We start from the raw sequence: 25,798 nt of genomic DNA on the forward strand, positions 1-25,798 counted from the left end.
GTCAGATCGAGATATTTATTCTTTGTCCTTACCTGCTCATACATCAGCTTTTATCTGTTACCTACCTCGACTTAGGAGCGAATGCATCAATTGTACAGCAGAGGCAGCCATAGATCATATAAATTCCTACAATAGAGCTTAAAACCCGACAAGACTCTGTTCTCGAAATATATTCTGAACGATATTTGGTTCAAATACCGTATTTTAATCCTTCAGAACTTATTAGAGACGCAGTCCCGTAAATTATCTACATCGGGATTTTTGCTCGACCTGTATGATTTTGTATGCTCATTCTTCACAGGTAATAATTTTAAGGTATCCGTATTCAGTGTTTAGCGTCCGCTACACTACTTATAAAAATTTCATCATTATACAATCTGTCATTAGAAGAATCAAGGGTGAGCGAGCGTTTAGGCCTCCCGCGATTCCGACAATTGTATGAATCTTGTAGTGAATCAATCAGTCTGGTGTTCACTCAGCGTCCACACACGCATTGCAAAATTTATAGCCTCTACACCATTGACTCAGTACAAGATTCACCCTACATGTGTGAAGCCGTTAAAAAACGCACCACATGATTTGCCGGCCCAACGTGAGGCATTTGGATACAGCACTACATGATTTGGCAAATCTCTCTACATATGTGAGGCGAGTAAAATACCGCACCACATGATTTGGCGCCCAACAGTGATAGGCATTGAAGAGGTGGATAATCGACTACGAGGATTATTTAGTTGCTCAGTATACTATAGCGCTGACAACGAGAAAATTTTTGAAAAATTCATGGTTGTGAATTTTTTCGAATTTAATATTGACTGTTCACTGTTATATAAAATAACAAGAAGTACCATACCCAATTTTTGAACGGAAAAGAAATTTATCGATTGATGAATTTTTAGAGAAAAAATCGAACTCAGAATTTTATTATCGTGTTATTCGAAAATTGGTCATACTATAAGTCATAGGTATAAGAGATATCATAAGAAAGGTCATATTATTTGAAGAATATTAGGTCTATATTGAAACAATTTATAAATATTTACAGAAAAGAGGATTGAAGTTATTTACATTTTTAAAAGTTTTTAAAACATAAAGAGGGAAGTAAAATTAAATCACGGATATATTGCGGAATAATTCAAACAAAACACTGCCCCTTTTATATAAAATTTTGCAAAGAACACTAGCCTATATATTGAATTGCGGCAAGAAATTATAAAAGTAAGATATTTATAATAATAGTAATAATAAATTATAAGAGGCGTACCTGTATTACCGCATAAGTGTTCACTGTGTATCCTGTATGTTCTTGTCATTTTTATGTTAACGATATTGCTAACTTGACTCATTTTATCACTGAACACATTGCTAAACCACTTTTTCTGTATTTCACTCACTACGAAGCTATCACAATTTCTATTGGATTTCTTATTAATTATTTTGTATATCACAACACTTTCACGTTTATTCACTGCACACTTTCGTTGCGCTATTTTTCCGCAAACTATGGCAGGAAACGACCAGGTCAATCCAAGTCTGTCGGACACCGAAGACATCTCACCCGATTGTTCGCCGCCATCCGCATCTGCCGCCGCATCCGCCGATTTCCATCCCAATGTACTGGATGATTTATCTTCGACGCAGGTGGAGGAGAGCTGCATTCTGGTGGAGGATACGTTGGTAGCCCAAGAGCCGGAGGATGAAACATCAGAAGAGCACTCAGTCGATGACGTCTCAGAAACAGGAACTCCCATTTCTCGCACCGTTGCTCGGATAAAAAACCAGCGGCTAACCGATAACCATGCACCCACTCCCGCCGTTGACTGGACCCTCATCCTGAAAGAAATAAGGAAAACCAATGAAGCAATAAATAAAACAAATGCAGAAATAAAAAACTTAAATGAAAAAAGCGATCAAACAAAGGAAGAATTAAAAGAAGACAACAAACAAACAAAGGAAGAATTAAAAAGGGAAGTTCAAGAAGCAAAGAAGGTAAATGAACAGGGTTTGGAGAAATTGAGTCAGCGGATGGATGGAGCATTCCGTGACACAGATAAAACCATCAAAAAATTAGCTGAGTGTCTGGATAAATCAATTTTAGAAACAAATAACCGATTGGATAGGATATCTGAAGATATGCATATGGGAAAAATCAGCGTCGAAGTCAGCATTAAGAAACATATACATGTGGAGAAGGATACAATAAAGGTGGTTAAAGTCAAACAAGCAAGCGAACATAACACATGTATGGAAAACCAACCCACCGAGAATGTCAGGATTGAAGTCGCGCCGCACCCCGCAGAACGCCGAGAGGGACCAGCCGACATCACCCGCCAGGCCGAGGACGACATCCATCAGGTAGAGGGACAGCCCGTACCACCGCGCGCTGGACACCAGGAGTCCAAGGACGTTGCCCGCCGCGTAGAAGAGCAGCCCGGACCGCCGACCGCCCACATCACCGTCCATCCACCGAGGACAGCGCCTGCAACATATAAACCAGCATTCATGAAGATAGTCACCTAAACAATAGAAATGAAACAGAAACCACAACAAATTGAAATCACAACTGAAAATAAAAACCTCTAAATCAAAACAACACACAAGTAAAATAGCAGCTCCACGGAAAAGAAAAATGGTCTCAAGAAAAATTTATCTACATCGCCGTCATGTTAGGCTAAAATTTACATCCAATTCCCACGCCATGCAGAAAGGAAAAAACGGTATCAAGAAGAACCTACAACCACCGCAGTCATGTCCGGTTGAAATCAAACAGACTGTACACCGCCATGCAGGAAAGAAAAATATCATCAAGAAAAACCCACAGACACCACCGGCATGTCAGGTTTAAAAAGATCAAACTACATGTCACCGGTAAACAAAGAAGGACAACATTGGCTGAAGAGATCTACCTACTTCGCCGGCACATTCGTTTTAAGCCAAGTTTGATAAAACGGATAGTTGCAAATTGGAATGGAAACTTGAAATAAATCAGAAATCAAATTTAGATGGGGGCTTGAGGAGAAAATAATTTCGGATTAACTGAAAATTGCATTCGTGGAATACATCAACTATCAAACTTCTTCATAGTCACAGCCTACCCACCGAATCATATCTTTGCAGACTAGCATCTTTCTACTGCAGCCTAATCAATCAACATAACCTAAACTTCGCCGCATCTCAGCTAATAAGGAAACATTATAAATCCACATCAAATGAAGAAATTATTATCAACTTTAATAACAGAAGAAATTAAAACTACAAACAACTTTAAAAATTTACCAACCTGATCAAGCCATCTGCCTCATGTTACAGTCATCACAGAAACAATCGCCTGGTATCATCTGCACAACTGAAAAATAGAAACAAGAATTATATTATCCACAGAAAATAATTATAAATTAGAAATAACATGAAATTAGTAGTGAATAGGAGGAAAGAAAATAAACAAAGTTTATTTGAAAAAAATGTGTAAATCTAACCTTGAAATACAGAATCAATAGAAAAATCTATTCAGAACCAAAGCCTGTTCGATAATTTTCTTCGTCCCACCAACCAATGTGTGCGAAATCCTAGAGTCAATGTATAGAATCAAAGCAATATCGTTATTAATTATTGTAACCTGTTATTTAATGTGGAATTATAAATAAAAAAACGCAACCAAAAATATATTTATGTTAATTTGCACGAAATGCGCATGTTCTGTGTTATATGAATGTATCTCTAAAAAACTCCAAAGAAAATGAAATTCTTACCTTCAAATGTGAAATTTATTACTGTTGCATCAAAAGATCATGAATTGTAATTCAAATTGATAAATATAATCTTAAGGACTTAATATTTGTAACCAACATTGATAAAAATCAAGAAAGCCATTTCAAGTGTAACCCTGTTTGTACGCAACGTACTAAGCGCAAATAAGAAATTGCTCGAGTCAAACGGTAGACGATTGTCAAGTCACCGAAGTAAAATCACACTCTCACCCAATTTATGTAAAAGCCAAACCAAAGAGTCGAAACTTGTAATAACCATGAAAAAATGATGAAAATCTATATTTGTTGCAAATACTGTTCAAATCTTAAGAAGTAATATGTGAAATTTGTATATTTGTTATAGTTATGGGTCTGCTCATAAGCCACCCGTGAATGGAAGTTGTGGAGTTGTTTTAATGAAGGATCCAAAGAGACCTCATTAATTATTGTATTTCGATTGTATCCAATGGAAGGAACAATCAATTATTTATTTTCTCGTAGCCAAAAGTGCACGATATATTGTTTTTAGTGTTAAGTGTTGAGTTTTCGTAGAAGTAAGGAGATGAAATAGTGTATTCATCACAATATCGGATTTTTCAAATAGTCATTGTTTCGACTCGTCTCCCAATTACCTATTTAAAATATCCTGGGGGCTTTTGTGTGATGAATCTTTCAAATAGATCTCATGAAAAGAGAGAAAAATTGTGATTACCTTTTAAAATGAAAGAATTTGCTAAAGGAATAGTTAGCGACCGAGCGATAAAGCTTACTTATCATAACTGTATATTGATAAGAGTACCGTTCTGTACTGAATATTTTTCTAGGAAAATTATTCAATAAAATTATAATTATTTTGCAAATAAAGCACAAATTATTTATGAATCGCTCACTGATTTTGAGGTTACACTTTGTTTACTATCGATCAGATGTTTTTAAAACAGTTCGAACGCAGCTGACTGATTCAAAGTATTGTCAAATGTCACGCTGGCTTCACGTAAGATATAATACCATCTCTAAAAATCAAAACTATCCATAAAGGATCAAGAATTTCAAATAAAAAAATAAAATGTATGTGTTATCGTTGAAATTATTTATTATTTAAGAAATTATATTATATGTCAGGTCTTATTGTAACTAAATAGGTCATAGCATGAAATTATATTATTGATAAAATGGCAGAAATTAATTATAACATCTCAAACCTAATAAAAATTGTACAAGAATATTAATTTATTAATGATTTAATTCAACTGAACCACATGGTAATTAAATCTCTTTGGCAGGTCTAAGCCAATCACAGTGCATAGAAATAGCACCAAGAAGGTGATCGTTTGAAAGCAACACATGTTAATCTATTATCAGACACCAACCCTGCCTTATCATTTACGCTAGCACATGTACATTGTATGAGAGGAACTATGTCTATAAGATTAAGCAGTTTTAAGAATTACATAAATTAAATTATTATTGTAATTAAGGAATTGTATTCTACTGCTTGCCACTGACGTCATGTTTACGTCACAAGCGTTCTACCAATGGCAAATTTTTATGTAAATTATTACATCGAGATTCTGAGAAGCAAGGTCTAGCCAAGAAGCTTAGAGAAAAGACAGCACTTCCCTTTTGAAATCCTCACCGTGCAGATCTCTTTTTATAGTTACCAAGACCTATTTGTGAAAATTTCTTGTTCGATTTTAAATGTTCTATTTGTGAGCCGATATTTTAGGCCAATCTATTTGTTATTTGTAAATTTCTGTTTTCATCAATCGATAAATTAAAAGTTTAAAGTAAATTATCCCTTAATTAATTCGGTGAAGGAAATATTAAATTAGAATTCCCCACGTGCTGAAACCGAAGCCTGGATTGCCGCCGATCAAACGATTTTTGATCTAAAGAAGAAAACCACGACCGCCAAGGAAATTCACGTGAGTTATAAGTTTTAAAAGGGGCCCCAATCTACGCTTCGAAAATATTTCAGTGCAGAAACATAAATTTTTCTTCGTTAAATTATTGGCCACGCCGACAAGCGCTTTAGCATTTAAGAGCCTAGAATTTATTCATATTTAATTTATAAGAATTTGTAGTTGATTAACTATCCTCCGCTGCCTGAACCACGACCCCGAGCATTTTTAAAAATATTTTATAATTCATTTTTTTTTCACTATTTTTTCAAAACTGTTCAATTTTATCAATTGTAAAATTCTGTTGAATCACGCATGGTATCATGCAAGCACAAGAAAATTTTTAACTATTCTGTTAATGCTAAATTATTATCAACCTGTAAATCAAATTCTGAATCTGCACTGTATGATTACATATTTTATTGTAATATATTTCAGTTTTGTTAATTCGCTTTCTGAGTTCGATTATTTCTTAAGCCTGTCAATTATTGTGTCTGATACGTTCTATATCATCAAGAACCGATCGAATACGATCATTGGAATAATTGAATCAAGCTGGATATTGGAACAGGTCTAAGTGGATGTAGCGAGTGGGGTCAGATCGAGATATTTATTCTTTGTCCTTACCTGCTCATATATCAGCTTTTATCTGTTACCTACCTCGACTTAGGAGCGAATGCATCAATTGTACAGCAGAGGCAGCCATAGATCATATAAATTCCTACAATAGAGCTTAAAACCCGACAAGACTCTGTTCTCGAAATATATTCTGAACGATATTTGGTTCAAATACCGTATTTTTAATCCTTCAGAACTTATTAGAGACGCAGTCCCGTAAATTAGCTACATCGGAAATGTAGCTGTTCGACTATGTGATCAGCGTTCGTTCAAAAGGAAGCGTCTGCGCAATTAATAATTATTATTGTTCATGTTTTATGAAACGCAGTAATCAAAACTCAATTTATGAAAACAGTTCTTTCAATGTTCATTAACACATTCATATGGATTGACTTATAGATGCCTAATGTTCATCAACGCATTCATTATCATCTATGAGTCGAGGTTGATAATTGATCTTTATTTGTACGCCAATATTATTCTATTTATGCAGAGAAATTGAGTTTGAAAATCATAAAAATTTAACTGACTTAACATAGTCAGTAGGGATAATCTTGAACAGAAAAAAATGAAAATCGATTTGAAATTTTTCCCAACATAGTCAGTCAATTAAATGTACTGAATACATCTACATACTTAATATATTGAATATACCTATTGGATATAATATTATCATACTGTAACAATGATTTTCGTGATTTGTTTGATTTTTTATGGGTTTTTGTTTGAAAACAATTTATTGTTCCATGTTACATCGTCATATTTGTCTCCAAGAGACATGACTTACTAATTTTGCTAACAGTATATTTCGTGTTCCATTGAAATCATTTCATGTAGTTTGTCCTGACGTATTTCACATGGAAAATCATAACCTACACTATACAATCTCATACGGTACATTCTTATGGGTTATTACTGTCTACTCGCGATGGTTTTTAAAGAAAACATGGAAGAGATTCAAGTTCAGCACTGTGGAAATTCTACGATGAAAAATTTACAAAACAGTATATTATTTACGATAGTGAATATAAACGCCTTCAATTTTGAAACGCAACTCTACTGTATACCTGTATTGCGGGTAGTATTTAAAAGACTGAAGGCGTTCACACAGAATTTTCAAAAATACTAGCCGTCAGGCTCGCTTCGCTCGCCATATCCGTCTAGCCTGGACCCCCGACTGGATCGTCCAAAAATGAGATCAAAAAATGAGATCAGCAAGCTCGCTTCGCTCGCCTGCATTTTTCATTTGAACCTCTGTACCAAATTTGAACATTTTCTGTCTATTACTTGATGAAAGAACTGAGAAAACGCAAAAAACCGCTAATTTTGTCGTTATTTCAAATTCCTTCTAACAAAACATTATTACACTCCAGCTGAGCTTCTGTAGTAGATTTGAACATTTTCTGTTCATTTGTTCTCGATAAAGCTGAGAAAACGCTAAAAACTGCTGGAAAAACGCAGATTTTAGGCGTATCTTTGGCGTTATTTCAAATTCCTTCTAACACAACATTATTACAACCTAGCTTAGCTTCTGTACTGAATTTGAAGATTTTCTGTTCATTTGTTTTCGATAAATCTGAGAAATAGCAAAAAACGCTGGAAAAACGCTAACTTTGGGCGTATCTTTGACGTTATTGCAAATTCCTTCAAAGAATTTGAAATTGCAATTTCCTTCAAAGAAGCTGAGCTTCTGTACTAAATTTTAACATTTTCTGTTAATTTGATCTCGATAAAGTTGAGAAAACGCTAAAAACCGCTGGAAAAACGCAGATTTGGGCGTATCTTTCGAAATTTTCCCAAATCCGTTCTTGGTGCGCCTCTAAAGGGCCAACTGAACATACCTACCAAATTTGAACGATTTTGGTCTGGTAGATTTTTAGTTCTGCGAGTGAGTGAGTCAGTCAGTCAGTCAGTGAGTGAGTGCTATTTCGCTTTTATATAGAAAACATGAAATATGAAGTATATTATTTCATGATATTAAGATTGCATATTTTGTAAATCAATTATACTCCTTCATTATTGTTGGAAAAACTATCTGGCAACGTTGATTGATTGATTATTTGCCTTTATTAGGGCGGAGTTAGGACTCCAGGTCCTCTCTGCCACACAATATCCTAAACAAAACAAACGTTTCGGAGCTAAAGAAGGATAGCGCTATCTGCTTTGTCGGATGATGGATGAGGATAGAATGCACAAATGTTAATCAAATACTACCATCATAACGAGGTCTTCACTATACAGAGTGTTTCAGGAGAAGTGTCGAAAATGCTAGGGTATTGTTCCTAGATAGGAGACTACAAATGTATTATTTGGAGTGTCCAAAACTCAGCGGTTATCATTATAGCTGCGATTTTTTTTTTCACTTGGGATTTTTTATCTCAAGATTTCAAGGATACCTTATTTATAAGGATTATAGTAAAAGAGTAACAGAGAAATTAATTCTTTCCGTACGATCATACTTTTACAAGACAAACAAGAACATCTGAAAAACATTGTAGAATCAGTTGTCCATATGGAGCCATACCGACTTTCAAAGCTTCATCTCGAATACAATTGGAATTAAAATTCAATATTGATGTTGAAATGGTGAAAAGTGGTCATGCATGCAGTACGAAAAGAATAATTTCTTTGTTATTCTTTCACCAATCTTAACCCTACAACTGGCGGTTGTTTTTGTCTGAACTGGCCAGCCGAATTCGGCATGTTTGCAGAGGTTCATTTGAATAATTGTAGGAATACATCCAAAGCACATAAGATTATTCATCATGCATCATTTTTCTCAGAAAATCCCAAAGAATGATTATATGTGGAAATAAAAATTCATAAATCTAAAATGGCCGCCATTTTGATAATTCAAATCGAAAATTTTAAAGTTTAATCTCCCATCATACCTGATTTTTCAAACAGAATTCGAAAACATACTTTATATTTCTTTTGAGTAAGGCAAGGCCTTACTCAAGTTACTCAGGCCATACCAGTTAGTCAAGACAAGACAAGACATGATCAGACACTTCTTTTAGTCACAATACTTCACAATCCTTTTTACAGATGGAAATTACTGAGATATTGCAATTATTCAAATGCTAATGAATTTATAATTATTATTAAACGAAAATCCAAATTAAATGCTGTAATTCACCCCGAAGACTTCTGCTACTGCAAATATTGACAACAGGGTAAACAGCTAGATGGAAATTCGATGAGCACTACAATTTAAAACTTATTTATCAGCCCAGGAATGACAAATAATTTTTGAATAGTATCGTTCATCGAATTTCCATCCAGCTGTTCACCCAATTGTCAATATTTGCAGTAGCAGAAGTCTTCGGGGTGAATTACAGAATTTGATTTGGATTTTCGTTCAATAATAATTAATACTCCACATTGTTGTTTTTGACGCAACTCACACTGATTAGTCATTGCAATTAGACATGTCTTCATAAGCAACTATGTGAAGTATTGAGACTAAACGTGACTAGTCTTGTCTTGACTAACCGGTGTACGCCCAGCCTAACACTCCAGTTCCAGACACACGAGAAAATTGCTGAATGCTGGAATTTGAATCGCTTGTGAAAATTGGAATATTGAAACGTATTCTGGGAGTTGGAATTCAAATGTTTTATCAAGTTCCTCTCTCAGTAACTCAGAGAACATTGAAAGAATATTGTAATTGTGTATGTTGTGTATTGTAGATTGATATTGGAATTTATAGACATCGATCTATTATTTCATATATCAATGATTTCTTGAGATATAATTGAAAATGAATGATGATGATTGGTGTGTATTGAACTCTATTGTAATAATGATTCTTAAAGCTTTAAAAATTAACAACAGTGATTAAGGATCGGAATAAATGGAGGGAGCATGTGAGAAGGAGAAGAAAAAGAATATTATGATGTAGAAGAAGAAGGAGGAGAAGAATATGAAAAAGAAGAAGATGAAGAAGAAGAAAAAGAAGTTGGTTGAATTATAAGCTCAATCCAGCTAGAGTTTGAATAGCTCAATGGTTCGAATAATTCCTCTGCTAAAATAATTCAACAGCTACAGTAAATTTCTCAATGAATTCACTTTTCGAATGCTAGTATCAGGCTGGCCACACACGGTAGGACATGCATGATAAACACATGTTCATCATGCATGTTTTGTTATTAGCGCGATGCTACTTACATCGAATAAACAACCAATAACAATAAATAAACCACTGGGAAATTGCCGTACATGATTATAAGTGCACAACTACAAGACCTAACCTATTTTGGACTATGTGTAACCTTATCTGAATTTGGGAGAGGAATAGCACAAGGTTACATTATTCTTCCTCTCCCCTATCATTTTGATGATTTACTTATTGTATGATTCAATACAGAATATTGAAGAATAATGATTTAACCTCAAATCGGAGATACAAAAACCTAAACTGGAAGAATTTTGCTGAAGCCTTTTGCTGTGATGAGACAACAATGTATGACGACATGTGTATCATGCATATCTATCATGCATGTCTATCATGCACGTCCTACCGTTAGTGACCATCTTCAGTATTTATTATTATCTCACCGTTTTAGATGCCTGGGTACAGTTCCAAACCTGCTTGTGGATAAAGGTGTAGGGAAAGTCTGGTATCAGCTGAGTGTTGTAGAAGTAAGTTTTAGGATTATATTCGTCTTTATAGTCCTCGTCGGGTAGTCTCTCACATCTAAACGAAACAAAAGAAAAAAAATTTAAAAATTCAAGTTACTGAAATTTTTGCACAGGTCAAGCGAATTCCAACCTAAGAAAATATAATGATACAGTACCTCTATATATAAACTATAGTGAGGTCCACGTTATAATGGCAGAGTGGAGAAAGATAGCATTCATCACCTGCTTGCTTGTCGCAATCCAGTGTGATATGCTTAGCAGTCTCTTCAGACTGATTAGTCCTCGTGACCTACGTGAGTTCCACTCCTGGCCTTCTTTGTAGGTCCTTCCGCTGAGGAAGGGATGACCAAATTGCCTCTAGGGCGCCTGGCCACCCTTGACTCAGCCTCTTGACCCCCATTTGTGCCTGGAGTTTCACCTATCTCTGGTCTCTTGGGTTTTTCTTCTTGACCCTCCGAAACTTCGCAGGGTCAGAAGCCTCACCTCTCCCAAGAGGTTTTGCCTGAATGGCCGCCTTTCTTTGAGCAGTGGTGAGTTTTGGCATCTCCACCGACAAACTCGTGACCTACGTGAGTTCCACTCCTGGCCTTTTTATAGGTCCTTCCGCTGAGAGAGGGGACGCCAAACTGCCTCTAGGGCGCCTAGCGCCCGGTCACCCTCGAATCACCCTCTTGACCCACATTTGTGCCTGGAGTTTCCCCCATCTCTGGTCTCTTGGGTTTTTCTTTTTGCCCCTCCGAAACTGCCCTGATGGGGCAGATCTCGTGGGTTTGAAGGCAAGGCAACTTCTGGAATTGCCTTGGGGTCCCTTTTAGTTGCCTCCTACGACAAGCAGGGATACTGTGGGTGAATTTTGGTTTTCAACACATTCTTGAGGACGATGTTCGACTCACATTGAAATCGAATCAAATATCAGAATCTAATTTCATTGCCTCAAAATAATATACAAAAACATCATATTCACAAAAAAACTGGAAGTTTATAATGAGTTGAATTGAATTGAAAATATCCTTGAACATCATGTACAGATACAGATACCTATTCTAAACAACAAGGTTAACAGCTAGATAAAATAAATGCAATTTCTCATAAATTAACATATATGTAAATTTATTTAATTGAATCAAGTTATTCAATAGTTAAATAGTGGGGAGAAAGTAAATTAGACCTTCAATTATTATCTTATGTCATTGAGGCCCGGTTGCGCAGCAGTCGGTTAAATTTTAATCGTGATTAATTTCACGAGAGCCAATCAGAGAAGTTTTTTTTTCAAGAAAAAGGCTTCTCTATTCTTTCTAGTTTTTATTGATTGATACAATAAGTACATCATCAAAATGATAGGGAGAGAAAAATTAAGGTAACCTTGTGCTATTCCTCTTCCAAATTTAGATGAGGTTAGTCTGAAATAGGTTGAGTCTTGTAGTTGTTTACTTCTCTGATTGGTTCTCATAAAATTAATCACGATTGAAATTTAACCGGCTTTTGTGCAACCGGCACTGAGAATATCATTGATTTGGAAACTTACCTAAGACGTTCATCTAGAGTCCCAATAACTTCTTCATAAGTCTCTCCCACTCTCATGAGTGAACCATACTTGTAATCAGGAGTCAGAACCGATCCGAAGATCTGATTTTTTTTAGATAATAATCGACCTCTCTATCACGGTTTTGCAAAGCATATGCACTCTCCCACACATGTCCAGATACGGATATCACACTAGAAATAGTCAAAATAAGTATGCATGATTAGTTTATTTATTTTATATATTTATATTTTTTACAAAGAAACACTGATTGGGAGAGAAAAACTAAGGATACTCCTTGTACTATTTCTCTCCCAAATTTAGATAACATTTTCAAAGTTCAAAATAGGGTTATGTTTTCACTTTACTAAAATTTAGTCCATTTTCACTCAAAAAAAAAAAAAAAAAAAACGAAAACTAAGATTTTTAAATTTTGATTTTTAAGTATCATTGTATAGTGAGGTCCACGTTATAATGGCAGTGGAGAAAGATAGGATATCAACGTCGCCGATCCTCTGTCTTGTCAATGCCGTCTATAGACGGTAGCTGATGCAGGTTTATTGATGTAATATTGGAGGTTCATTCTGGTTTAAAATAATCAATAGGTTTAAATAGCCTATTATATTTTATCAAGCAAGAGATTATAATTTTCAATAATTTAATAATTTAATAATGGCAATAAAGTAAGATAAGAGAACAACGTTGCCGATCCTCTGTCTTGTCAATGCCTACATAACATAACTTATCATACACATGATGAACATATGTGTTTGTCAACTTCCGTTCGATCTAATAGAACCTATAAGAAATAAGTTATAACCATTTTGTTAATAACTTTGGTGTAAACCTAGCTTAAAGATGCATACCTCTTTAATGTCTTCGATTGAAACTATAGACATTATACAAATACAGTAATAGACTGGCTTCTCCACACAAGAAGTGGAGTGAAGTCATCTGTGTAATCACTTGTCAGCTGATTCATGATGAATAATTCTATAGTCTGATTTTTACTCTAATATTGGCGTATGAAGGAGGCTACTTTTTCCTTTTATATTATCCTTGAAATGCAAAATTTCCAAAAACCTTGTATATACGTCGACGCGCAATTTAAAAAGAAACATACCTGTCAAATCTCATGAAAATCTATTACCGCGTTTCGCCGTAAATGCGCAACATATAAATATATAAACATGTAAACATTTAAACATTAAGAGAAATGCCAAGCCGTCGACTTGAATCTTAGATCTCACTTCGTTCGGTCAATAATTAATTCATAAGCATTTGAATAATTATTGCAATATCTCAGTAATTTCCATCTGTAGACTGGCTGGCCGCTATGGCTTTGTATAAAATGAGCGCTGCTATCCAGAGATTGTCAGTTTAGTGTAAGGGTAAGCATTCCTGACCGGCAATTGGGAGGTAGTGGGTTCGATTGCCGGGCTGACAAATAATTTTTGAATAGTAGCGCTCATCGGATTTCCATCAAGCTGTTTACCGTGTTGTCAATATTTGCTGTAGCAGAAGTCTTCAGGGTGAATCACAGCATTTAATTTGGATTTTATTTATTTATTTATTTATTTATGGAGACAACAGGTTACCCCTAATGTGTCTCCTTCACAAATACAACAATACAAGATACAATACGTGAAATACAACAATACAACAATACAATGAAAAAAAAATGAACAAAGTAACTTTCAATTGCAATATTGTTAAAAGAAAAAAAACTATAGAAATACAAGAGAAGGAAAAAAATAGATGTATACAATAAAATAATTATAAAACGGAATATAGAAATGAAAAGGTTCTAAAATTAAAATAAAAATGTTACAAAGAATGGATAAAACTAACAAATGAATGTCAGAGGACTGGTACCTGCCAATGAAGCAACAGAATGAGTAAGATGTACGAGTACATAGTGCAATAGATACACACCTATATACAGCAACAAATAATCGACAACACGACTGAGCAAGGATATCTCACAATATACTGTTCAATATTCTGTAAAATTTTTCACGAGAGAACCAGAAGATGTCCAGTTGCCCAGAGAAACAGTTGAAAAGTCTTTGAATTCTGTTGACTGGAGAATTATAGTGACTCACAGTTCTGGACCGGGGCACAAAAAAAGAGAAAGTGGAGCGACGTGATATGGTAGATATATAAATATTTACATATGAAAGCAAATATGGGGAATCTATTTTATTATTTAATAAGCTACGAAGAAAAATTAAAGACTTAACATCTCGTCTTGTTTTTAATGATTTCAATTGAAACATATTTCTCAGAGTATCAGAGGGAAAATCAAACGGACAATTGAAATTGAATTTTCTGAAGTGAATGTACCTTAAAAATTTATTTTGAAAACGCTCCAAAAGTAGCACTTGATCATTACAATAAGGGTTCCAAATTTCAGACGCATACTCAAGAATACTTCGGACAAGAGATTTATACAGAAATATTATGGGTGAGACATCATTGAAAGGTGAACATGTTCTCAGGATAAACCCCATCTGCTGATTGGCCCTACTACACAAAAGGTCTATATGTTTATTGAATGTAAAATCAGAGCTGTAAATCACACCCAGGTCCTTAAAAGACTCTACCTCCCCCAACGGTATACCATCAATACTATATATGCATCTGTGTGAAGCTACCTGCCGGGAAAATGATAAAGTTTTGCATTTAGCTATATTTATTCTAAGGCCATTATTCATACTCCATACACTTAGTTTATCAACATCCATTTGAAGGCTAAGGCAGTCATCAGGGCTCAAAATCGCTTTGTACAGCTTCACATCATCTGCATACATCAGACAGGATGAACCATCAAAGACAGCAGGGAGATCGTTAATGAATAGAAGGAAGAGAAGTGGTCCAAGGTTAGAACCCTGTTCTAACATTTTCTAACCTGTTCTAATATGTTTCTAAAATTTTCGTTTAATAATAATAATAATTCTACATTGTTAAAAGACGATCTGGCAACAGAGCAGAGTGAGAAAGAGATAGTGCTATCCGCTTTGTTGAATAATAGACAAGTATAGCAATACCAATTCTAATCAAACACTGTCATTATAACGTGGACCTAACTATAGTTACTTATACCTTTTCCCCAAACTTAAGACATGAATTTGTGGGCAGAGCATCCTACCTTACTAGGAGCTCCAAAAACAACGTCATATCCCACTGTTTTAGCAGCAGAAATGCTCGAAGAGGGTTTTGATAGACTGGTTCACTGATGGTAAGAGAAATGCCTGAACCTTCACGGCAATCATGTTGTAGAATAATCATAAGTTCAAGTAGCTTCTAGTGAAAAGTTAGTCTTTCATAATGCAATAATTCGTCATTAGTTATATCACCAATCGTAGATTAAAAACTTTTATATGCAATACATAAGACCAGTCGTATGTTGAGAGAAAAACCCTCGTAGATATAGAAATCCATGAATACCATAAAGATCTTTATTTTCTCAGCTGCAGCTACTAGAATAACTAGTAGAACGTCTAAGGCTAGAGCTTCTGCAACTAGAACGTCATTAGTTATCACCAATGTTGAAAAAAGACCCAAATAGATATAGAAATCCATAAATAGCCTACCATAAAGATCTATATTTTCCCAGCTGGAGCTTGGAACGTCTAAGGCTACCTACTTACACAGACATCGATTTTTGTTCGTACGGTATTTTGCCGTCCTTATGAATTATATTAGATTAAGCAGATGATTCCAAACAGAAGATGTTTGTCAAGTTCCGTTTAATCTGATAGAATTCATAAGGAGGGCAAAAAATCGTACGAACAAAAATCGATGTGTGTGTGCGGGGCTTAAGGCTGTGCAAAGGCTAAAAATAAACTTTCTACTCGTGATATTTTTTCAAAGTTTTTCGATTTGTATATCATTAAGCTATCAAAATGAGAAAGTTTTCTCAGGAAAACATTTTTTTCCCGATCATTAGTTTTTGAGATAATATGAGCGCCTGAAGTTTGAATCTTTGGGACAGAACATTTCAAATTCGGTAAGAGATAAATCCATAAGATTCAGAGGATAGATCCTTTATGGTATTGTTGATCTAGTAAGAAAAAATTCTGAAAAAATGAATTTTTAAGGATGTTATTCAATTTACTAAAAATAACTTTTATTTGAGTTATTTTTTGTAAATTGTAGAACTTTTCCAAAAATTGACATTTCTAGAAAATTTTTGTTCTACTAGATCAACAATACCATGAAAAATTCATTCTCCAAATTTCATTGATTTATATCGTACCGAATTTTAAATGTTCTGTCCCAAAAATTCAAACTTCAGTCGCACATTTCTCAAAAAGTAATGATCGGAAAAAAATGTTTCCAGAGAAACTTTTTCATTTTGATAGCTTGATTATATACAAATTGAGAAACTTAGAAAAATATCACGAGTAGAAAGATCATTTTTAGCCTTTGCACAGCCTTTGGCTAGCTACACACACATCGATTTTTGTTCGTACGATATTTTGCCCTCCTTATGAATTCTATTAGATTAAACAGCTGATTTCAAACAGATGATGTTTGTCAAGCTCCGATTAATCTGATAGAATTTACAAGGACGGCAAAATACCGTACGGAAAAAATCGATATGTGTATATGGTGCTCATCTGTTATCTGTAAGCATGCGCCCAAAATGCATGTTTCATCAGAAATAACTATCTAAAATGGGAGATTCAAGGGCTCAACATGAGTAATAAACTATATAATCACTAAAATTTTTAGAAGATTTTACTCAAAAGTTCTGAATTAATGACGTTAAATGATTCTCAATTGAATTCTCAATCAATCATATATTCTTAATTGAATTTTCAATTATCCTCAGTTCATCTTCAATGTAAAGTTTTTCAAGAGGGATATGGACCTTGGTTCCTACCACGGTATATAGAAGAAGATGAATTAGAAGATGAACTATTTCATCTAAATACCGTGGTTCCCACTTACCTCAAACTCCACCCTATTGCTAGGAAAGATATTAGAAGAGCCAGATACATTTCCTGGTGTATTCAGCTTACAATTGAAGCAAATCTCCCTATCAAAAACAGTGCTAACCAATTTCACCAAAAGCTATAAAATTGTTCAAATTGACGTCAATCATTTATTCCGTGATGTGCTGTTTGTTCATGAACATTAATTGTTGACAATACGTAGCTATTCTTTTGATCGACTCACTTCATGTATCAATATATGGTTATTGTAGTTATAAACTTCATCATACATTTCAATGGAACGGGTACATCTGTTTCATCAGAACCTTGGAACTTCAACAATAATAATTATTGAACGTATTGGGACGAATTTGAGAACGATTGACACTATCATACTTGAAAATTTCATAATTTTAACTCTAATCATTTCAATGGAGAATTATTCCCTGGATTATATTATCAAGGAAATGACAAATGAGAATATGAAATAATTATTATGAACGGTTACCCAATATAAACACAGAACTCGATATGATATAAATTTTTTTTTATCCGGCGCTACAGCCCTAGGTGAGCTCTGACCTCCTTCACAACACACCTCCATTCTTCCCTGTTCATGGCTCTTTCCTTCCATCCTCTTACCCCCATCTTTCTCAGGTCATCCATCACTTGGTCCACCCACCTGTTCCTTGGCCTACCTTTCTTTCGATATGATATATTATATTATATTAAAAGTAGTTTTGATCCATGCAAGTTTTTGTCAGCAAAAATTGTCAAAAGATCATTTGCTTCATTTCATCTACTTCTTTGGCATTTTATTAATTTTGAAATTAGATGTAGACACCATTGATATTCTGAGACAAAATTTAGAAAATGCCAATAAAATAGATGGGAATGAAACAAATGATTTATATTATATTTATTTTCATCAAAATAAATTTGAGAAGAGACAGTTTTGGGCATAAGCCTGTTGTGTCTTCTCACATAAGTGTAATAATATTGTATATGCGATGACTAAATAAATATATATATGATTAGGGGAAATACCGTTTACTTAAGCTTCAAAAAAATGTTCACTCAAGCCTGATAACACCACCATATCAAGCTGGAAATTACTGTACACTATTTTGTCAGAAATTCACTTCTTTACAACTTTACAATACCAGATTTAGAATACCAGAATCAGAAAAAAATTTACTTAGCAGTTTTGGAATGGAGCTCTTCAATTGATCATGACTGGATAAATGAATATGAATAGGGGTTATTGGGGAAATACCGTTCACTTGAGTTTCAGTAAATGTTCACTCAAGTCAGATAACGCATCATATCAAGCTGGAAATTACTGTACACCATTTTGTCACAAATTTGGTTCTTTGCAATACCAGACTTAGAAAAATTATGAACTTAGCCTTCCTGATATGGAATGTATCACAGTAATGTATAAATGATCACTAGATAATATTTCTTTCAAGTATTAAACATATTTGATGATAATAATAATGATATATTTTGAGCTTGGAATGTACGTGAAAACCATAATATCATATTTTAAACTAACAAGAAACCCGTACTCCGCAAGGGCAGCTATACTAGAAACTTGACCGAGTTCAATCTTGAAAAATTAAAAATAGACAAATAACCATCATCGGTTAAAACTGAGAATCTATATGCAAAATTTCAAGTCAATCAGTTCAGATGTGATGATGCGTCAAACATAATTTTCCTATTCCGTACGTGTATAAGCCAGCTCTTTCCTTTATTACTTTCCTTGCCCTATTACCATAGGTAAGGAAAGTATTGCTTTCCGAAGAAAATTAAGGTACCCCAATTTCTAAATTTCTATACGTTTCAAGGTCCCCTGAGTCCAAAAAATGGTTTTTGGGTATTGGCCTGTATGTGTGTGTGTGGTGTGTGTGTGTGTGTGTGTTGTGTGTGTGTGTGTGTGTGTGTGGTGTGGTGTGTGTGTGTGTGTGTGTGTGTGTGGTGTGTGTGTGTGTGTGTGTGTGTGTATGAGTGTATGTGTATCTGTGTACACGATATCTCATCTCCCAATTAACGCAATAGCTTGAAATTTGAAACTTAAGGTCCTTACAATATAAGGATCCGACACGAACAATTTCGATCAAATGCAATTCAAGATGGCTAAAATGTTGTCAAAACAGGAGCTCTCGCGATTTTTTCGAAAACGGTTCAAACGATTCTGATCAAATTCATACCTAAAATAGTCATTCTTAAGCTCTATCAACTGCCATTAGTCACATATCTGTAAAAATTTCAGGAGCTCTATCCCATCTATGCAAAGTTTAATTTTAGATTCCCAATTATCAGGCTTCAGATACACTTCAAACAAAAAATTTTAAAAAGAAATGATTGAGCATGAAAATCTCTACAATTTATGTCCAGTAACATTTTCACCTGAAATTGAAAATAAGCTCGTAATTCGAGAAAATGTGATTATTCAATATTTGCAAACAGTTAGCAACTATTGATTCTATCAAATCATTCACCATGAAGGGATAGCAGACCTCATGTGTCTCCAGCGTTATTGTCCTGTCACTAGCTGGCTTAGATCTTTGAATAGTAGACTTGAGATGCGCGTGAACACTAGCGTCAGGTGATCAATTTTCACAACGGCAAGGAAAGTTGTGTGAGTGCGCCACACCAGATTTTCATAGTAGATGACTGTAAAAGGTGTAACAGAATACTAAAATGAATAATTGAAAATATCATTCATTAGATTTTCAAGTCCCATTCACCACTCAACCTTGAAGATGATAAAAATTTTTACAGTTACAAAATTGAAAATGAATGAATTCATTTATTAATAACTTTAACAAGTAATACAGCTGTTGTAGCTATGGTGAAAGTGATATTTTCGAGCTCAAAATTTAAGTGATTTTATTCTATATTTTGTGAATATTTGAAGTTTGGTTTTTGTTTTAACGGAAGTTTCATTACCAATCTATCTAAATTTGAAATTCTTTGTTTTATTCTGATTCATAGTTTCAGATTGAAGATTTGGTGTTGAAATTGAAGTGAACATAACCTACATATATTTGACGATTTGTGACAAAATCAGGAAATTGAAGATGTTTTGGGCAATAGCCTGTTTTTTCTTTCCCGACTATTGTATTGTTTGCTCTATCTAATGAATAAATAAATAAATAAATTCAAGGAAACTATTGGAGATAGAGAACAGATTGAAGTGTTCCCGTTCTGAATTTCGCGTACTTTTTTCACTCCAGTACTGATAACAAAGTATTAGATTTAATTTTGATGCAATTTTCAACAACTGCAAACCTGTTCTCACGAATATTCCCCGTTGATACTACATAATTCATCAAGGAAAGTGATGAATTCCCCTGTCAAATGCTCCATTTGGATACACCAAACTAAGATGAAGAATTAGCAAATAACTTGGTTCAAGATAATTTCACCTTTGACTCCAACGCAAACATTGTGGACTCGATTTGATTAAAAATGCATTTCAAGTATTTGGCTCTTCTTCAGCCTCTAGCTACAATTTTAATTCCCAAAGAGTTACTTTTACTTTATTCTCTGATTTATTCAAAACTTCATCTCTTATTCTGTTCAGTCATCATTTCTCTCATTTTTCTTTTCTGATTTGTCGTATTCGTCTTTTCATTTCTCATTCTCTCGATGTGAAGTAGTGATTTCCAATTCTCGAAATAGAAGAAGAAAAAAAAGATGTTGATGATAATGAAGAAGAAGTAGTAGAAGTGGAAGAAAACGAGAAAGGAGTATGAGAAAAAGAATATTAAGGAGAATAAGGAGAGGGTGAAGAAGAAGGAGGAGGGAAAGGATAAGGAGGAGGAGGAGGTGAACGAGGAGTTGGTGGAGTAGGAGGAAGCGGAGGAAGAGGAGGAGGTGGAGTAGGAGGAAACGGAGGAGGAGGAGTAGGAGGAGGAGGAATCCGTTGAGAAGGAGGAGGAGGTATCGGAAGAGGAGGAGGAGGAGGAGGGTGAGGAGGAGGAGGAGAAGGAGGAGAAGAAGAAGAAGAAAAGGAAGAAGAAAAAGTCAGGAGGAGAAGAAGAAGAAGGAGACAGGAGAAAAAAGAAGAAGAAGAACGAGAAGACGACAGAAGAAGAAAATCAAGAATAAGAAAATATTTTTCAAATCAAGGAGAATATATCAAGTGAAAGGCAAGAGAAAATAAGAGAGAAACGAGAAAATGCGTGCAAAGCTGATAGAAGAAGCGTTCAGCTGTAGCATGTATTTTCAAATAGCCTTTACAGTTTACAAGTCATGAATTATTCTCATAAAATACTCTCTTTTATTAGAACTATAGCAAGGGTCAGCCTCTCAGTAGAGATCATCCTGCTTGCTGGATGCAATGATTTCTCAATAGTGTTATATAATGCATTCCTTGCCTTACAAAAATCTCCGACCTAGATTGTTGGGTGGTCGAAGATTATCGATAAAAATGCACTTATTGTTTCTTTTTTAGATTGTTGTGCTCTGTAAATCACGCATTTCAAATAATTTGTTGAGGTCCGATCTATTTGTTATCTGATTTGTCTCACAAGTGAAATTCGTCTCTACAATATCGTGAAGAATTTGAAGATATCCTATTGTATTAAGCGAGCAATTTCTGAATTTATATGGTTACTAGCCGTCAGGCTCGCTTCACTCGCCATATCCGTCTAGCCTAGGGGCTCCGCCCCCTGGACCCCCGACTGGATCGTCCAAGAATGAGATCAGCAGGCTCGCTTCTCTCGCCATATCCGTTTAGCCAGACGTTTAGTCTGGACTCCCGACTGGATCGTCCAAGAATGAAATAAGCAGGCTCCCTTCGCTCGCCTGCATTTCCCATTTGACCATTTTTATCATATGCTAGGACGATCCAGTCGTGGATCCAGACTAAACGTCTGGCTAAACGGATATGGCGAGCGAAGCGAGCCGTACGGCTAGTAATATAATATTCCCAGGGATAGCTCTGATTGAAGTAGCAGTGCCCAATCAATTCTTCCGCGATAAATGCATTTCAATCTTCAACTTGGTGCCAACCTAACAAAGTCAACTCAACTTAATGCCAACCTGACAAAATTATTAATTTAGTTACCAGAACAACTGTTTCGAAGAGGTACTCTCTCTAGATTATAGTTCTATATTAACATATGGAATGGACATTTCAATTATAATTGGGAGAATAAGAAGAATATACATGCTAAAAGATGAACTTTAAACCCTTAAAAACCACCCTTACAGTTCAAATATTGCCAAAAGATTTCTTAGTGTGCCTCTAAAGGGCTAACTGGACATGCCTACCAAATTTGAACGTTTTTGGTCCGGTAGATTCTTAGTTCTGCGAGTGAGTGAGTGAGTCAGTCAGTCAGTGAGTGCCATTTCGCTTTTATATATTATATATATATATATATATATATATATTATATATATATATATATATATATATATATATATAGATTTATGTCCAACGGATCTTGAAAAAGGCTCTAACGATTTTCACGAAATTTGGAATATAGTTAATTTATGATATGAAAATTCGATTGTACTTGGTCTCATCCCTGGGAAAACTCGCTGAAAAGGATAATAATGATTCATCCTTGGAAAAACAGATGATAATTTCGTCGTCTGTTGAGTGCCTGTGCGGGAGAGAGACAGAATAATGTTCAGCTGTTGAATCAATCAGCTTATCTCACGAGAAATATTATCTAGAAATGTTAATCGACTTGATCAAAATAATTTGATTTGTTGACATGACATGATATAACATTCTAAAGCTGCGTTTACACCAAAGTTATTAACCAAATGATCATTTCTTCGTCCTTATAGATTCTATTAGATTGAACATAACTTATCGTACACATGATGAACATATGTGTTTGTCAAGTTCCGTTCAAACAGATAGAATCTATAAGGATTAAGATATTAACATTTTGTTAATAACTTTGGTGTAAACACAGTTTAAGTTAGAGAATATCATAATTTTCAAAGTTAATCATTATTTTACAGTCTAAGGGCCGTTTGCACAGTGTAAGTTTAAGCTAAAGCTTGAACCAAATCTGGATTTTTTTTTTGTTAAACTAAAACTCCGTTTGCATAGTATAAGTTTAAACTCTGTATTGAGTTTAAACTTTGGGAAAGTTTAAACCTCCAAAGCAGGAGGTTTAAACCAAATAATTTGGATTAACTTGACATCTGTAAAGATTTCATGGGGAAACAGCTGATAGTAAATTATTTTTCGATGGTTGTTTTTAATGCTTCTGTAGACGATAATAATTATTCAGGTTATAGTGAATCATTATTGATAGAATTGACAGGAATTGATAGAAGTTTTCATTGCAATTGATAGAGATGACTGCAAAGAAATTTTGGAACTGAGAAAAATTGAGGAAAAAATGATTTATTCAAATTTCTGGGATGATAGAGAATTTTTTAACGGTTTTGCTTGAGTAAAGCAAGTGTCAATTTAGTATTTGATTAAATAAAACACTTGATAGAAAATAAGACATTTTTTATCAGTGGTCTTTGATCAGAAAACATGTTTTTAATAACACGTAACTGAGATATTTTGCTTTCGAGAGATTTCTAATAAACGAGGAAGATCATAGTAGATTTAAGCGTAACAAAATATCATTTTTATCTTACATTCTAAAATATATTTTTTTGTGCCAACTAAATATAACTTGAGTTTGTATCTAATAGTATTATAGAATTTTTCGAATAATTTCTTGATTGCTTTTCACTTTTATTACCATGCAGCTTACAGCTCTGTGGATTTTGAACAAGGAAATAGTAGCTACATAACCCCAATTTACTGATGGCTTGTAAACAATTAACATATTTCCTGTAAAAATCTGCCTTATGATATTATAAACGATGACATTCTATTACCAACTTAACGCTAAACTAGTTTAGTAATGCTCTGATTACTGATTAGAATGCACGGATTAGTAAATGCACTGAGAAAACCGATTCAAGTTTAAACTTTCAGATTAACTTAAACTCGATTAACTTAATCGAGTTTAGGAATCCATACTGTGCAAACGGCCCTTAGAGAAAGAAGGAAAGAAGGAGAAAAATAAGAAGAAGGAGACCAACAAGTGTTTATTGAAGAATTTTATAGAGAAGGTATAGGCTGTATCTATGAGACTTGTGGCCTTTTAGAGCGTTGTTTTTGCAGTGGGCCCTCAAACCACAGAGTATAGAAGAGGATGAGTTGAAAGGTCATGGAATAGTCACGTTGTAATGTGCTTGAGAGTTGGTTGGGGGGGGGGGGGGTAATGAGAACATGAATATCCTTCTCCTTCTCCACTAATGTCAGGCCAATTCATAGAATTGGCTTCAGATGCATATTTTCATCTATCACGAGCTTCCTGAACCTCTTTATCATCATTCTACTTCTTCTTCTTCTTCTTCTTCTCTTCTTCTTCTTCTTTTCTTTCTTCTTCTTCTTCTTCTTCTTCTTCTCCTCCTCCTCCTCCTCCTCCTCCCCCTCCTCCTCCTTCCTCTTCTCCTTTTTTAATATTCTTTCCGAAGAATGGACATTGATATGTCCAAAGCTCCGCCAATTTATGTAGATGCATAACAATATAATTATCTACAGTTATTACAGATTGCTTTTTTCATATCATATACAGTTCAATAATTATTTTTTCCCTACAGTTACCTTGAAAAGTGGCCATTCCTGCACTGATTACAGAACGCAAAGAATCACTTTCCGCTCTAGTGCGGGAAATTTTTTTCTGCACTCCAGATTTGCAACATGGCAACGCAAAATAGTTAGTAGGTTATATGGAGAACCAGTGCAGCAAAATCAAAATGAAGTTGGTAACTGTGGTATAGTGTGGTATAGTGTTGTGGTGCACGTTATAATAATATGAAGGCAGTGGACAACAGTGGATGACAGCGACAGCCACCACATTCAGCACACAGCCGCCTTCAGACATTTACTACTACATTATTATTCAATTTTAGATAAATTAAGGTTTTTATTATAAAATAAAATTACACAGAAAAACATTTGATGGATTTCAGGGAATTTTACCCATAATTACCCACTTTTCATATTTAATGGTAACTGAAGGAAAAAATTAATGTGAAATACGTGCGCAAAGTTCCTCTGCTGCACTCAAGAAACCATTCCGTAAACGTTTCTTTCGGTGCAGCAAACTGTCACTTTGCGCACTAGTTGCACAAATAACTATTTTAGTCGATATTATGTTAATTCATCTATAATTTCGCTGTATTGTAAGCTATTGTGTATAAGTGTATAAGCCAGTATATATTGTAATCTACATAAATAAAGTACTAAATCAATCAATCAATCAATCAATCCTCCTCCTTCTCCTTCTCCTTCTCCTTCTTGTTCTTCTTCTTCTTCTTCTTCTTCTTCTTCTTCTCTTCTTCTTCTTCTTCTTCTTTTTCTTCTTCTTCTTTTTC

General features: G+C 34.7%; 1 protein-coding gene across 1 annotated transcript; it reads right to left on the reverse strand.

Moving 5' to 3' along the window:
* Positions 1 to 10,816: 10,816 nt before the first annotated feature.
* Positions 10,817 to 17,502, reverse strand: LOC111052897. The gene is made up of 3 exons (XM_039437299.1): positions 17,391 to 17,502; positions 12,435 to 12,625; positions 10,817 to 10,964 (listed from the first exon to the last, which is right to left on the reverse strand). Exons 2-3 carry the CDS (start codon positions 12,488 to 12,490, stop codon positions 10,817 to 10,819), a joined length of 204 nt encoding a protein of 67 aa, XP_039293233.1. The 5' UTR covers positions 12,491 to 12,625; positions 17,391 to 17,502.
* Between the last annotated feature and the right edge of the window lie 8,296 nt (positions 17,503 to 25,798).

The sequence above is a fragment of the Nilaparvata lugens genome, chromosome 11 (assembly GCF_014356525.2).
Source record: "Nilaparvata lugens isolate BPH chromosome 11, ASM1435652v1, whole genome shotgun sequence".
Classification (NCBI taxonomy): Eukaryota; Metazoa; Arthropoda; class Insecta; order Hemiptera; family Delphacidae; genus Nilaparvata; species Nilaparvata lugens.